Below are 14,466 nucleotides of genomic sequence, written 5' to 3' on the forward strand. Positions count from 1 at the left end.
TGACGTCATAAGAGGTACAGCCTCCGGCCGACAGTTACCAAACGTGTGCGCCGAATCCCGAGGTTTTCTGCCGGTGATACCCACATTGTTTGATGGATCATGATGAAACTTCCCATGCATGTTGGGGCAAGCATTGGCTATTGTGTGGTGCAAGAAAATTGACCGGGTCAGGTCAGGTCACGGAGTTATGACGTCATAAGAGGAACAGCGTCCGGTACTATTTTTGAAAAGCGCCCGAACCACTATTTTGCTAATTCTTGTCACCTCAATGGGAATATGCAGCAATATTAGCTTCTATAGGGAGCAAATGGACCTCCCAAATCCGAAAATACAATCAGATTTCAAAAATTTAAATTTTGATTTTTCGAATTTCTGCCGCCGACTGTGACCTTGCCGACTTCCGGCGCTCCCAACGCGCCATTTTTAGAGCTAGGGAAACGAAATACATACCAAACGATAGAGAATTGATCAAGGAACACGATAGTGAAGGTTTCAAGTCGATATCTCTCACCGTTTTGCCGCAATCGCCGCGGAAAGTTGAAAAAAGTCTATTTTTCCGAAAATTTGACCTTTGACCGGTCAAAAGTAGGTCAAATGTTGACCTAGGACCAAAAAATATACCACCAATCGCGAGATCTCGTTGAGAGCAATCCGTTGGTTTTTTCCGCTAAGCTCTACGACCTTCCGTTTCGAAACGCCAGGGGGGGGGGTCGTAACAACCCCCCCCCCCCCCGGTTCTGCGACACCTGAGCGAACGTCATTTCAGCGAACGACATTTGAGCGAAACATTTTCAGCGATTATCAATTTAAGCGATTGACTTTTTCAGCGATTGTCAAGTCGGCGAATTCAATCACAGCGATTATCAACTTTAGCGAGGACCAGAATCAGCGAAACCAGATTGAGCGAATATATGGTGGTCAGTGGGAGACCAATTGAGCGATGCAGTTACAGCGAATGACCGAACGCGACGAAAGTCAATCATTTGCTACTTTTCGGAAATTATTGCACCTCTTTACGCATCATTTGAATTTTGAAGACACATATGTACATCGGACGACCAACAAGGGGTGCATGGGAGGGGAAGGAGGCGGGCAAAATTTGAATTGAAAATGTGGAACGTGAGAGATAGGGCGACGGAAGGAATGCCAAGGACCAATAATAAACTAGAGAGATGGCACAGGGGAATCCAGTCTGTTTCAGGGACCTCACCCAAATATCTGGAAATTTGTACGGTGCTTGGGGGAAGAACACATTTTACAACATGGGGAACTGATCCAAATTCAAGCGGGGCAATTTCGCGAAAAAAAGCACAAGCAATATTGATTTCTGAACAAACGTTTGGTCACCATTATTGACAAAGAGCAGGGTGGGGTAGAGGGGGGGGGGGTGAAATTGAACCGTTGGAATTTTTGACAAATGTAGCATTAAATTTGGAGCTCAATGTCTGACCTTTGAACGCACGACATCCGCCATCCAGTTCCGGATAACCATGGGAAATTCCGGAAACATTCGTACGCATACGCTCACAAAAGAAAAAAATCAAAATCACCGTTACAGGACGATGAAATGTTTCGCTGAACTGACAGTCGCTCAAATTGTAGTCGACGAAATAGATGTCGCTGAAACATAGCTTTCGCTAAAATTGATAATCGCTATATTTGATAATCGATGAACTGGATAATCGCTGAATTGCCATTCGCTGAAAATGGTTCGCTCAAATGACGTTCGCTCAAATGACACTCGCTAAAGTCGCTCGCACCGCCCCCCCCCCCCCTGGTCGTTCGTGTTATGAGAAATGGCCTGGTCGTGCGAGGGTTAAGTTATGACCCCATTTCACCACACGCAAGTGGCAGAAATGACAATGATCAGCTGACGCATTTTTCTTGGCCGAAGTCAGAGCGCGCGGCCCGACGCACCACCACCGCACCACAAAGTATGAGCAGAAGCCACGCCCAAAGCCAGGGCCCCGGTAACGTGAGGTAGCCGAGTCGGGGCAGCGTGCGCTGACCCAAGCCGGGGCCGCAGCTTTGGGCGCGGTCTACCGCATCCCCGCGGGCAGCCCCGGGCTATCACATGACACCGGGAGGACGCGCGGCCCCGGCTTGGGTCAGCGCACGCTGCCCCGACTCGGCTACCTCGCGTTACCGGGGCCCTGGCTTTGGGCGCGGTCTACCGCACCACCTAACAGGCGTGTTCGAAACCGCAGGAGATGATGATGAACGGGTTTATCGAAACTTGATTGGATGAGCATATCGGTAATAGCGATTTCAGTGTGTGCATTTATTGTTCATAGTGGTGTGAAATGTGGTTGGGGTACGACCGACAACCCGTCGGGGCGAATTTCGCACTGGGGTACTCAAAATTTGAAGAATTGAAGACGTTTCCATGAGTTTTGAAGGTATGGATAAGTTCTAAAAATCCGGTTCTCCTTATCTGGGCCATTAACTCCATACGGTCCAGGAAAGCTGGCACACTACCTTTAACCAGTCTCCCCTTAAGTCTGTTTCAGCGTTTACATTATTCTAATCTTGATCTTCCTAATCCAGACGATCACAAACCGGCAAAAATCAAGAGACCGCACGCCTTTCCACACCACACCACCCCTACTCCTATCAATTGAACAACATGGGTTGCTAGTGGATAAACAGAACGAGTTACTCACAGATGAGCAGGATGAGCGCGATGAGTGGACAGATGAGTCCACCCACCACCACCGCCGCTACCGGCTGGAGCACGCCCAACACGCCTGGTGGAAAACCAGCAGAGCTTCGTCAGAATACAACACAAATGTCGGAAACATTTCAAAGGAACTTCCATTTTAAAGACGTGCTTCCAATAATTGTTCGATCGGTATGACGATCACTATATACGATCTTAGCTGGTAGGTTAGCTGAAAACCAACCACGCTATATTTTGGCCGACTTGTGGCAGCATCCATGCCAGGAAAGTGCTATCCTTAGAACCCCTCCAGATCCTAAGACCGCGCGTGTGTTCGTACCGATGTTCCAGAGCAGTGCCTCGAGGACGACACACCATCGGTTTCTGTCTGGCGCCGGGGAGTCGAGGTCGTACCCACACACCATGAACAGGTGGAACAGCAGCACGGCCACCGGCACCCTGTAATTGAGGGGGGAAGGGGGGGGGGGTTAGTTAGAGGACAGGTTAAGCACTGCGACAGGTAGCCTGCGCACATGATGCACGGTCAGTAAGAGGTCAGGTCATCAATTGCTTTCTTTCAAGCTTTCTTCTAGCCAAATTCAAACTTAGTTTCTTCTCTCCCTCTCGCTACCCTACCCTATTCTCTTCTCAATCTTTCTCTCTTTTCTGTTACCTCCACCCTAATTCTCCAAAATCTCATTTCATTCTTACTTCCACCTTTTCTATTCCCTGTCCCCTCTTCCCTACACCCTCCTTTCACATCACTTTCTGATTACACTTATCCGTCCCTTCGTCCGTCCGTCCCTCCCTCTCCTCTCTCACCAGATTGGCACTGCTGCGGCCAGCAGAAGACTAGTCAGCGACACGGCCAGGCAGGCGGCTGGGAACAGCAGCACCAGCAGCAGGGTACCGAGCACACCCTTCAGCGCGTAGTTCCACAGCCGGTTCAGGTGGCGCGTCATGTCCTTGCCGATAAAACCTAAGGACGAGGAAACGGGGTAAGATTAAGATAGACTATAAGAGAGATAGCAATACGAGATTGAGCTCAGTGATACATGAGGTGAGCAGCTGTCAAAGTCACCCTTCACTGTCACTACTCAGACTGTATGCAAACATTTTTTTTTTTTAAATAAATTTAGTCCGAACCTTTTTATAGGAAGGATTCACAAGGATAGAGCCATCGCTAAGCGAAGCTTGTTGCGGTGACCCTGTCCTCTACCCTCCGATCGCGCAATTCCGGTTCTATGGCAGAATTTAGAGTCCAAAGTTTAACGTGCGCACACAGCCACGCACCGCCGGTCCCGGCCTCACTGACTTCACCTGGCTACGGCCTGCCACCAACCGCAACCATACCTGTCAGGAGGCCCATAAATGTCAAGCGTCCGTCGCGCTTCGAACCCGGTCTGTTGTAACCAGGAACGCGTACTCTCACCACGCGGAGTCCAACGCTCTACCGACTGAGCTAAGGGATCGGCTCAGTCGGAACATTGGATCAGCAAGTATTTTTTTTTCTGTTGAAGAGCTCTCGTCCTGTCGCAAGCTCACTGCGTCAGCACTCACAATCGCGAGTGTCAACATAAGTCCTACCTGAATCCCAGCTAAGTCAAGCACACCCTGCCCCAGGTCCCACCCCACTCCCTCGCAATTCTCGGGTTCCTGTGCCGGCTTCTCACCGGTGTCGGGGCTGGTCTCAAACTCTGTCCGGCTCTTGGAGATGTGTCTCCACAGCGACAGAAGCCGAGAGGTCAGAGTCGGCGTCAGGGATGACCTGTGGAGGTCACAGAGGGGTCAGTGTCTCCACAGCGACAGAAGTCGGGAGGTCAGGGTCGGCGTCAGGGACGACCTGTGGAAAAAGATCACGCGGTCAGCTTAAGTAAGAATAACACAGCATTCATTGCGATCTAACATTACCTAAGTTGCCATCTCCAAACCACAAACTTCTTCTTTCCTGACTCAGCTCTGCGTCAGCTCTGCGCCATAACCGGTCATTTAGATAAAACTTTATGATACAACATACCCAACCAACATTGCCTAACCTACCTCATAGAGCAGAGTAGCGCTCTGACGCTAACCTACCTCCTGGGAAAGAGTATAACGCTCTGACGCTAACCTACCTTCTGGGGCAGAGTATAACGCTCAGACGCTAACCTACCTTCTGGGGCAGAGTGTCCCGTTGACCTGCGACAGCTCCAGATCCGGAGTGAAGGGTTGGACACAGAGTAGCGCCCTCAGACTCAGCGGCGAGCTCCATGGAATCACCACCTGCGAAAGACGGGAGCGAGAAGCGTACAAATTAGTGAATGTATCTTACTGATTACATTTGCTCTGATGAAAAGAAGTGAGCACGCATATAGAGAATAGATAAAGCTCGATACACGAATTACAGAATAACACGAGCATAACATCATCGAAATCGAGAGTTCGCAATGACAAAAAAATAGGGTAAGCCGCTGAGACCTACCCCGAGCATGTAGAGGCCGTTGGATCCCCAGCTCCAGAGCCGGTGCAGGAAGTTGTTCCACCGCCAGAAGAGCCACCTGGTGGTGGTGGAGCGAACCACTTCCTTCTCCAGAATGAACACAGGCTGAGGGAAGACAGGAGCATCGTGAGTAAGGACAAAGATCGTTACAACCTTATCCATATCGCATTATACCTGAAACCAGTGTCATCATCCCAATATATTGATAACCTCATCCCCTTCATTTCAGCGCACGCCGAATGCAACCACTTACGGAAAAACGAGGATGTGAGAAAGGAGCTATCATTCCGTAGTGCTATGCCCTGCTGAGGCAATTACGCAAACCGGCGAAGCGCCGCCCAACAAATCCACCTCACTGGCTAGTCTGGGGTCCCTCCCTCCCGCTCCCTCTCTCTTTGATTCTTTGTCACCCTTACCTCGTTGGCGTTGTTGCGCGGGTTGGTGATGCTGGTCGGCGTCTGTGATATCACGGTAGGGATCGTCTTGCTGTCACCCTGTGGGTCGAAAAGGAGCCATTACATTCCGTTCCATTACACATGCCGTATCCATTATCCACACATTATTAAATTTGCAGGTTATAATTATCTTCTGAATAGCTAATCAACGGATAAGACAAATATGCCCATTGTTTACATTTACATACTGCTTCTATTGCTTCACTTCGCCGATAAGTGAAACATATGTGAATGGAATTCAAACTCATTGCCCTAAAATATGTCATATTTCCCAATATGTCAACTGAGACAATATGTCAAATTGTTGTGTCATTTTACATTTGTTCTTACGTCAACGTTAATTACTGTCAATTATCATCAGACCATATGCTTTTCGCTACAAAACAGCAGTCTTTCCTAATTCACCCTACCTGGTACCGAATTATCCAGCTCAAACTGACCTGAAATCGCCGGTGAACGGTCCAGTTGGCCCAGAGCCAGATGTGCGTTCGCCACTCAAACTGCCGGGTGGGTGTGGTCACCCGACGGAGCTCCTTCTGAAGCACCGGTTCCCTCTGAGGGAAGGTTAAAATCGTTAAGAAGAGAGGGGAAGTTCAGACTCGAGGGGAAAATATTAAAGGTAGGCTAAAATTGGCGTGGAGAAAAACAGGATTGACCAGATTGGTTTAGACAAAAGGCAGCAGAATATAATATAGATAAAATGTGCACTGACACTAGGGAGAGTGCGGACTGGCCAAGCATCAGGCACCGCTGAGCTGCAGGCTCTCAGCAATACCCATTCCAACATCCATGGCCGAGTACTCAGCCGATTTACGACTTTGTCACACATTTGAAAACCAAGACCCTCCGAACCGTACTTTTAGACATGAACTTGTATCTGTGCATCGCGGTCCCGTGGCATCACATACCTCCTTCATGAATGTGAGGTCCCTCTGGAGGAAGTAGGCGGTCTGTTGCAGACCACTCTCCCGACACAGGGTCAGGGCCTCCTCGTGGGCCGCCCACTGGTGCTCCGAGATGAACCGGCTCTGTAAAAGGCCAAAACACAGTGAAAGACACATAACACATAGCCAGGGCCACACGTGACAGTCATATAAACACAAACTAGTGTGGGGTGCCTACCAAGAGTAGTGTTTAACAATGAAAAAGTATAGAGACGCAAAGCACAATCGAAGACATCAGTTAGGTTCAGATACACTAGACGTAATCATAGAGGGCACACAGTCAAGTGCAGTAATTACAGAGATATGACACAATACAGTCAGGGATCCAAAAAGAAATCGGGGAAGGCCCACCGGCGTTAAACTGAGTTTGTACAAGCCGGGACAGACTCGTAACCAAACGTGCCGCCAAACGAATTTTTTACTGGCAACTCCATCTAATATCAAATAGCCTAAAACACATAAACTATCCACTGGCACATAATTATCTCAAACAACCCCGTCCCCCGTACTGACCTCGGCCTCCCTGAACTGGAGTCGGACCCAGGCGGGGATGCGGCACTTGACCGGGTGGTGGGTCTCCAGGTAGTGTTTCAGGCCGCGCTGAAAGCTGTCCAACTTCCGAGCCACGTTCTCCACCGCCCTGCCGCGCGGAGAGAGAGAGAGAGAGGGGTAAGAGTTGGGTCATAGCGGGGTCAGGGGTCGGGATGGGGCTACTAAGGGGTTACGACAGGATCACATAGGAGCAGGAGGGTTTAAGGAACGTTGGAAGAAAGTGCGGCCACCGGGGACTGAAAAGCCAAGAGCAGCCGAGCATAATCATACATTTTGAGAACAAACTATTGTGGGGCATTTTTGCGAAAATAAAAATTACGCGAGTGTCAAAATATATGACAAAGAACTAAGAAAACGTTGAAAAGCATATGCAAAGACAAAACAAAGCCGAAATTAAAGGAGGCACGCAATCCCGACCCCAAAGGTGCTACCAAACCCCAACTTTCCCGCTTTGAGAACTCCCTGGTGTGAAATCTCCCCCTCTCTCACTAACCTGTGCATGAGTACCCTGCTCTGTGCGTTTTCTGCCAGCAGTCTGCTGACCCCCTCCTCCAGCTGGGACAGCTCCTCACTGGCGTACACGGCGTCCAGTACCCGCCGCAGGTACTCGTCCTGTACCGCGCGGTTAGCACTCTGTGGGGAGAGGGGACGGGTCATATAGGTACAGTACCCGCCGGAGGTACTCGTCTTGTACCGCCCGGTTGGCACTCTGTGGGGAGGGCAGGGGTCATATACAGCACCCGCCGCAGGTACTCGTCCTGTACCGCACGGTTGGCGTTCTGAGGGGAGGGGAGAAGAGGGTGAGAGATTATGAATTGCAGAGCTGATGAACATTGAAACATTAATGTTTAAATGCCCCATGGAATAAATACCACACATTGCGCTGTTACAAAACGACGTGAGTTGTTATCATATTTCAAGAGAATTGGAAAATAGCTTGGCACTATACTTGTGGGCATTGCAGATACTCTAATTTCTTTCACCTGAATTAAAAGAAGCAGTCAAGGGCACCACAATCTATTCCCTTATTTTCAAACACTTCTGACCCTCTTCCACCCCCGCCTCACCGCCTGGATCTGTTCATCGCTCAGCTCCTGGCCTTTGAGCTCCGTGATGACGCGCTCCCGAAATGGCGCCAACCAGCCGCGCGCCTCCCGCTCCAGAATGGCGCTCAGTACCGGTACGGCGCGACGCATCACCTCCCTGAAAAAGACGAGAAGGGGAAGGCCGGTCACGTGAGATAAGGGTTGGGAACCAGGTGAAGTCACGTGGTATTAACTAAAGGACAAGGAGATAAACGCATGATTCGGTATTGAGATATTTAACAAGCCGGGTGGTCATCATTGCTGACTGCGCTTCTCTAATATCTACAGACTACACAGTAGCAGCTCTGCTGGTCGTATGTTATAACTGCCAGCACACACACACACGTGTCCAGTGCCCATTCACCTGTTGAAGAGTCGCAGGTCGACAGTCAGCCCGTGCAGAGTGTGGAAGGTGTATATAAGCGGCGGCCGGTCCTGTTCGGAGGGGCGGTACTTCTCCAGTCGGAGACGGGCCAGCTGACGGCGCATGTAGGCGCACAGCTCCTCCAGAGCCGCCTCCTGGTCCGGCTGGGGGGGGGGGGGAGGGTCAAAGGGGTCATGTAGGCACACAGCTCCTCCACAGCCGCCTCCTGGACCGGCTGGATCCATAACCGTCTCTTGTTGCAGAGGGCTAGAGAAATATTGTACTAAGACCCTTCATGACATGAACTTGATGGTGTCTGCGTCTGTAACAATTCAAAAGAATACCCAAAATACATCAACAGAAAAAGGTCAGCGGGGTCGGCGGCCACGGGCTTAACTCAGTCCATTATCCAATATCGGTCCCGAATTAATATGAACCGAATATTTTTCGTGGATCACACTGTGAACAATAGTTTTGGTCGCGATAAATATCGTACCTTGCAGACCAGCTCGGTCACCAGGTACTTGCACCGCTCCTCCATCAGTTTTGAGTCGAGGTTACAGCTCTTGGTGGAGGGAAAGCCCAGTAACACGTCTGAAAAAAATAACGCTTAGCCAAAAGGCCGAGAAGTGAAGACATTGGGAAGCTGAGATGTCAACCGGGCATTAACTTTTTTCTATTTTTTATTTCTATCTTTTTGATATATTAGAGATGGTTAAGACGAAGATCAAGATTGCTTCAGGAATAATGGTCCCATAAATATTACCCAATCCTTCAGATCAGTAGCCAAATATAACAGTAACACGCTCCTTAGTGTATCGTTATCCTAGTAAATCTTCTTAGAGACCAGTGCTCTGAAGGTAACACTACGTAAGTGCAGAGTACCGATCATACAACGCCAACTTAACTTACCGAGAAGAAGCGTCAGACCCCGCAGAAGCGACTTCAAACACCGCCGGAGTGAAAAGAAATGTGAGCCGATCCGACCCCGTGCGGTGATGATGAGAAACCTGCCGCGGACGGTTATAAGGACGGGTTAGTTATATGCACTACGAAGCCCCGAGTTGACGTGATTAAACACCATTCAATAATTCGACTTTTTGTGATTTGAAAGACTCAGTCCTCCACAGTTTCCATTTTGTTCGACCATCGCTCAACTTGGTACTCACCTCAACTGGTGAGACCTGTTCCTTTTGAGTAAGAGCGTTACAGTTGTGTCTCATCTGGGTGAGACCCAGCTCACCGAGGTGAAAGTGCTAGGAACTCCCCCCACCCGATTTAAAGCACCAAAACCTCTCACACCGAGTTACAGAATACTCTCACCTCACCCGAGTTGGAGTGTTCTCTGACCTGAGTGAGATTTGTTTGTTTGTTTTGTTGGGTTTGGCCCTTTCGGTCCAATGAGACCATTTCAGAGCCGGGAGGATGATAGGATATAGGGGGAGACATTGGTCTGGGCAGGCATCCTAGTGAGTCATCGGGGCTGAGCCCGTCCAGAGGACAGGCCACCCAGCCCCAAGGCACTCACTGCACCCGGCTACGGGGTGCACTCCCTCGGGAGCAGCGGTGCCGCTCCAAGGGAGCAGCCCGCATGAGATAAAGTTGCCTGTCCAGCCCGGAGGTGGGTTGCGGCGTGGAGGAGAAGGATTTCAGTATCCTGAGGATAGAAGCACGGATCGGTGAATCACCTGAGTGACAGCGCCAGGTCGTCCTGGTAGGTGATGAAGGACCGCTCTGTTCCCTTCTGGAGGAGCTCAGAGAGGCGCCACCGGTGCACCTGGCCGGTGAAGTTCAGAGACTCCACCTCGAACTCGCTGACAGGGGCAGGTCAGGTCAGACACGGGTCAGTGAGGTCGAATACAGGTCACGGAGGTTACACACCGGATACAGAGGGCAGTCTGAGGCCAGGCAGGGGTCATGGGAGGTCACCAGTCAAAAGGGAGTAAGGGCATATCAATCATTAGCAAATAATGTCGCAGAATTGGAGGGTTAGAAACGAAGAAATAGCGCACAATGTGCTGAGAGATCGCCAATTAAGAGCATTATTTATTTAAAACGACGGTTGAGGTGACGAATTAAAACCAACGACTACGAGCATCGTCACAGTGATTTTATAGAAAACCTGCAATCTTATTAAACAATTGCAGCAACGGGCAACAAAGCCCACTTCAGAAACTGCGACATATAAGAACAATGAATCTGGCGCATGAGAAGCCAGGCTATAACTTACTCACATAGAGCACACTTGTTTGATGCAATGGACCAAGGCAATACTAACAAACAGCGTTTAATTGCGCAAAGCGCTCTCATCACATCAGTCCAGCATCTCGATTCACAGCCTCGATGCTCGATGCTCACTCCATCAAAAACATGATTAATTACAGCATATGGGTGACGTAAAAAATATATGTATCAAATCATACTCAGGCACAAAGATACGAGACAACAGCACACTGCAGAGTGCAGAGGGTAAAACTAAAAACGTCCGAAAACACAATAGGTGATCACACTCAAAACATGTCTTGGTTTACAATGGATCTCAAACAACTTGCAACCACACTTCATAAACGCCGAATGGAAGCAGCTGGTCCGTCAAAATTTACATTTTGGGGATTATGAAGCGCCGCCTTCTTTTCTATCCAGTTTCATTTCCAGTGCCAGCTTTGCATGCAAGAACACAGTACGAAAAGTATGATACACGTGCACAAAAAAGGAAATCGTAATGACGAAAAAGCAATTATGCTAGCGCCTCGCCATAACAAAGCAATTAGTTACATGCTTTTGATCCATGCTGTTAATGTCGTACAGAACAAGCACAAAAACATTCCGTGGGGTTCAGAGCCGTTTGGCCTTGACCTTGAAAACCACGTGACTTTGAGCTTTGAAAAGTACGTGACATTGACCTACCCTCGTCGTCGAATCGAGCGAAGCTGGTGCGTTGAAAGGCGGCGACGGGGCAAAGCCTTGGCCTTGCTGCAGCTGCTGCAGCGCCACAGCACGCACACCATCCCAACTGTTAGTTACCGCCACCGACCAGAGACAGCAGCACCGGCAGCAGCCCCACCATGCCAGGCAAATGTCTCGGCTTTTGGGACCCATGAGCGATTGGCACAAAGCCCCCTAGTAAGCCGAACGTAAGCAAAGCGTAGCCAGATGGTAGGATTATAAGCGAGAATGACGATTCAGAATTTGACTGGGCAAGTCGTATTTATTATGGTAGTTTACATAAATGTTGCCTACAGCAATAAAAAAGCTTCAAAAAATAAATAGCTTGATGGCATTTCCGCAGACATATTGGGTCTGTAATGCCAATGTATGAGTGAACTTCTAATGGTCCTGGAAATAAAGCTAGACGGTTGATCCTGAGCGAGATTACTGAGAGAAAATGTCACCGGAAAATACCATATCATGGGCAAGTTTCAAAACGCCAAGTGGCCACTTCAGCAACCCAATGGCTGGTCAATTTAGGCCCGATGGTATTACCAGGATTTCAAAAGACAATATGGGCCGCTGGAGAACACATTTGCTCTCATTGAAATTGCATCAAACTAGGATGGCAATTGTTTCCAAAGCATCAAAATACACTATTACGAAAAGTTAGTGTGTGAACTGATAGACGAGTGCGTAAACTAACTAACAGATACAGAGAGCAATAGACCAAACACGCGCACACAAAGTATGACCCATAACGTCCAGCAGTATCCCCTCCAAATCCTCTAAACCCAGCATTCGGTAGTCAAAAACGCCGACTGCTAAACACTCAGATCGGCCCACACCATCTGAACTCAGCTCCGGTCAGGTAACACCAGGGTCAGGTCACCAGCCATATTGCGTCACAGGTCAGGTCAGCTCAGGTCAGGTAAGACCGAAGGAGGGTCAGGTCATGGCAGTCAGAGCACCAGACAGATCAGGTCACAAGTCAAAGGTCAGATCGGGCCAGCTGAGATCATTGTCAGATCAGGTCAATTATCGGGTTTAGTCGGAGACCAGACCATACGTAAGGTCACGGACTAGGTCGCGGGTCAAATCACAGGACAGGTCACGGGCCAGGTCAGGTCACTCACCCAGTCTCCCGGACCGAGGCCAGCTGTTTTCCGCTGAGTTTGCGCGGCTCCCCGCCCGAGTCGAGGGCCACCGCCTCCAGCTCATCGAAACACGGCGCCACAAACAGATCCCTGGGGGACAAACACGTGGGGATCAATTCACAAACAGGAAGTAACAAACACGGCGCAACAAACATGTCCTTGGGGGAACAAAACGAGGGGATAGTACAGAAAACATGGGGCCAAAACACATCCCTGTAGCAAACACATGGTAATTACTACAGAAACGGGCATAACAAATAAATTATTGTTGACAAATGCGTGGGATCGGCTTAAAAACGCGAAAATAAAACGGGAAAACTTGTAACATGAGCTTGTATTACCAATAAAACGCAAGCAGATACTAAGGAATACTCAAATATGCGCAGTATTGAAGACTGATGGTATTTCCTGAAAAGCTTGCGTGACCTATACATTTGGCCTTTGGAAGTCTCTCTTGTACAAGAATGAAGCAAATATTCGCATCCGAAGATAACGGGATCCTGCTTTGCGTCGCAACACGTGCATTCTATCTCAAAAACCCATTATGACGAGTCACGAGACCATCGAGGCGGCGTCTCTATGCCATAGCAAACGAACAACAATACCCAAATCATAGCCAGCAAACAACAATCACCATCAAGAGATTACCAACAAGAACAGCCGCCCCTCACCTGATGATGATGGGTTTCCGTCGCGCCAGGGAAGACGAGTCGACATCTCGATGTTGAACGGCGACAGGAGGAGGGAGTATCAGGGGAAACGTCCTCCAGTGGTATAGCGAATCCTCGGCCACCTGACAACATGGGGAACGGCGGGGTCGGGGGAACGTCCTACAGTGGTAGGGAGAGCTTCAACCACCTCACAACATGAGGAACAGCAGGGTCAGGGGAACGTCCTTACATTGGCAGCTTACATTGGCAGGGACTGCCAATGTAAGGACGGGGGCTGCCAATTTCCGTCTATACCTACTGGGCGGAAACTTCTTCTTTACGATGGCTCGTCCTCAGATACCTGTTGTTGTTTGAAGTATTTGTACCCAATAACTCGGCAAAAGGCTGAAATGACGACCAATGCCAGACAAATTCGTGGAATTCATACCCTGTATAAAAAAAAAACTAGGGCTCAACGCAGCAAAACCTGCAGCTCTGTGCCCAACAGGCCGTGAATATCAATCCGGCAGCTCTACCGTTTTACCCGCCCGCCGCCACTGTGGTCCATCGATCCTACTCTCAGCGGGGGCGGGGGAAGCAGGGGGGGGGGGCGGAACCGTCGGTTTTGCTCCACGCCCAGAGCAATTCCACCCACCACCACAACACGCGCGCAAACACGCACACCCAAACATGCTGATATGAAATGGAAGTGAAATGAAACCACCCATATAAAAACTGGCAGCTGGACAGGCAGGCCTACAGTCGTGAAATACTCGCGTTTGCATGAAACTTGCACTCTGTATTAACTTTTAAACAACTTCACTTCTACGTGAGTGTCATAGTGTCATTAATTTGTCATAACCCATCCCACGATACCAACAACAGCTGTGTTGCTTTGTATAATGCGTATCCGGGCAATTAATGGCTCGTTCGTTGTCCTCACAGCCAATGCCCTATATAGCACGTCCCATTCAGCCGCACTAGACCGAACAAAAACATCCCACAAAAAAAAACAATCGAGCAACAACGAACGCAACTAGCAACTACAGAACACAATGGCACCAAAGGCGGGCTGACGTCATTCCAGGGACACACGTGACGTCACTGATGGGACGATGACGTCACGACAGACCCAGTGACCCGGAGAGGAGTCAGCTGGCGGTCGTCCCAGGGGGACGGGGGAGGGGTGCGGG

At 49.5% G+C, this 14,466-nt stretch overlaps 1 protein-coding gene across 2 annotated transcripts in view; it reads right to left on the reverse strand.

Moving 5' to 3' along the window:
• Window positions 1-14,466, reverse strand: part of LOC122372479 — a 40,013-nt gene that overhangs the window by 4,869 nt on the left and 20,678 nt on the right. The window contains exons 5-23 of one of the 2 annotated variants that reach the window (XM_043349697.1): window positions 13,295-13,416; window positions 12,603-12,713; window positions 11,446-11,520; window positions 10,227-10,352; window positions 9,451-9,548; window positions 9,035-9,132; window positions 8,539-8,702; window positions 8,157-8,292; window positions 7,583-7,722; window positions 7,051-7,177; window positions 6,502-6,621; window positions 6,034-6,147; window positions 5,555-5,632; window positions 5,121-5,243; window positions 4,812-4,921; window positions 4,333-4,427; window positions 3,482-3,638; window positions 3,000-3,118; window positions 2,664-2,747 (exon numbers count right to left, since the gene is read on the reverse strand). In XM_043349697.1, coding sequence (XP_043205632.1) covers window positions 2,664-2,747; window positions 3,000-3,118; window positions 3,482-3,638; window positions 4,333-4,427; window positions 4,812-4,921; window positions 5,121-5,243; window positions 5,555-5,632; window positions 6,034-6,147; window positions 6,502-6,621; window positions 7,051-7,177; window positions 7,583-7,722; window positions 8,157-8,292; window positions 8,539-8,702; window positions 9,035-9,132; window positions 9,451-9,548; window positions 10,227-10,352; window positions 11,446-11,520; window positions 12,603-12,713; window positions 13,295-13,416 — 2,197 coding nt within the window. The remainder of the gene's footprint in view (window positions 1-2,663; window positions 2,748-2,999; window positions 3,119-3,481; window positions 3,639-4,332; window positions 4,428-4,811; window positions 4,922-5,120; window positions 5,244-5,554; window positions 5,633-6,033; window positions 6,148-6,501; window positions 6,622-7,050; window positions 7,178-7,582; window positions 7,723-8,156; window positions 8,293-8,538; window positions 8,703-9,034; window positions 9,133-9,450; window positions 9,549-10,226; window positions 10,353-11,445; window positions 11,521-12,602; window positions 12,714-13,294; window positions 13,417-14,466) is intronic. The other variant, XM_043349698.1, reaches the window with a different exon arrangement.

Source organism: Amphibalanus amphitrite, unplaced genomic scaffold, assembly GCF_019059575.1.
Source record: "Amphibalanus amphitrite isolate SeventyFive unplaced genomic scaffold, NRLGWU_Aamphi_draft 001364F_arrow, whole genome shotgun sequence".
NCBI classification, from domain to species: Eukaryota; Metazoa; Arthropoda; class Thecostraca; order Balanomorpha; family Balanidae; genus Amphibalanus; species Amphibalanus amphitrite.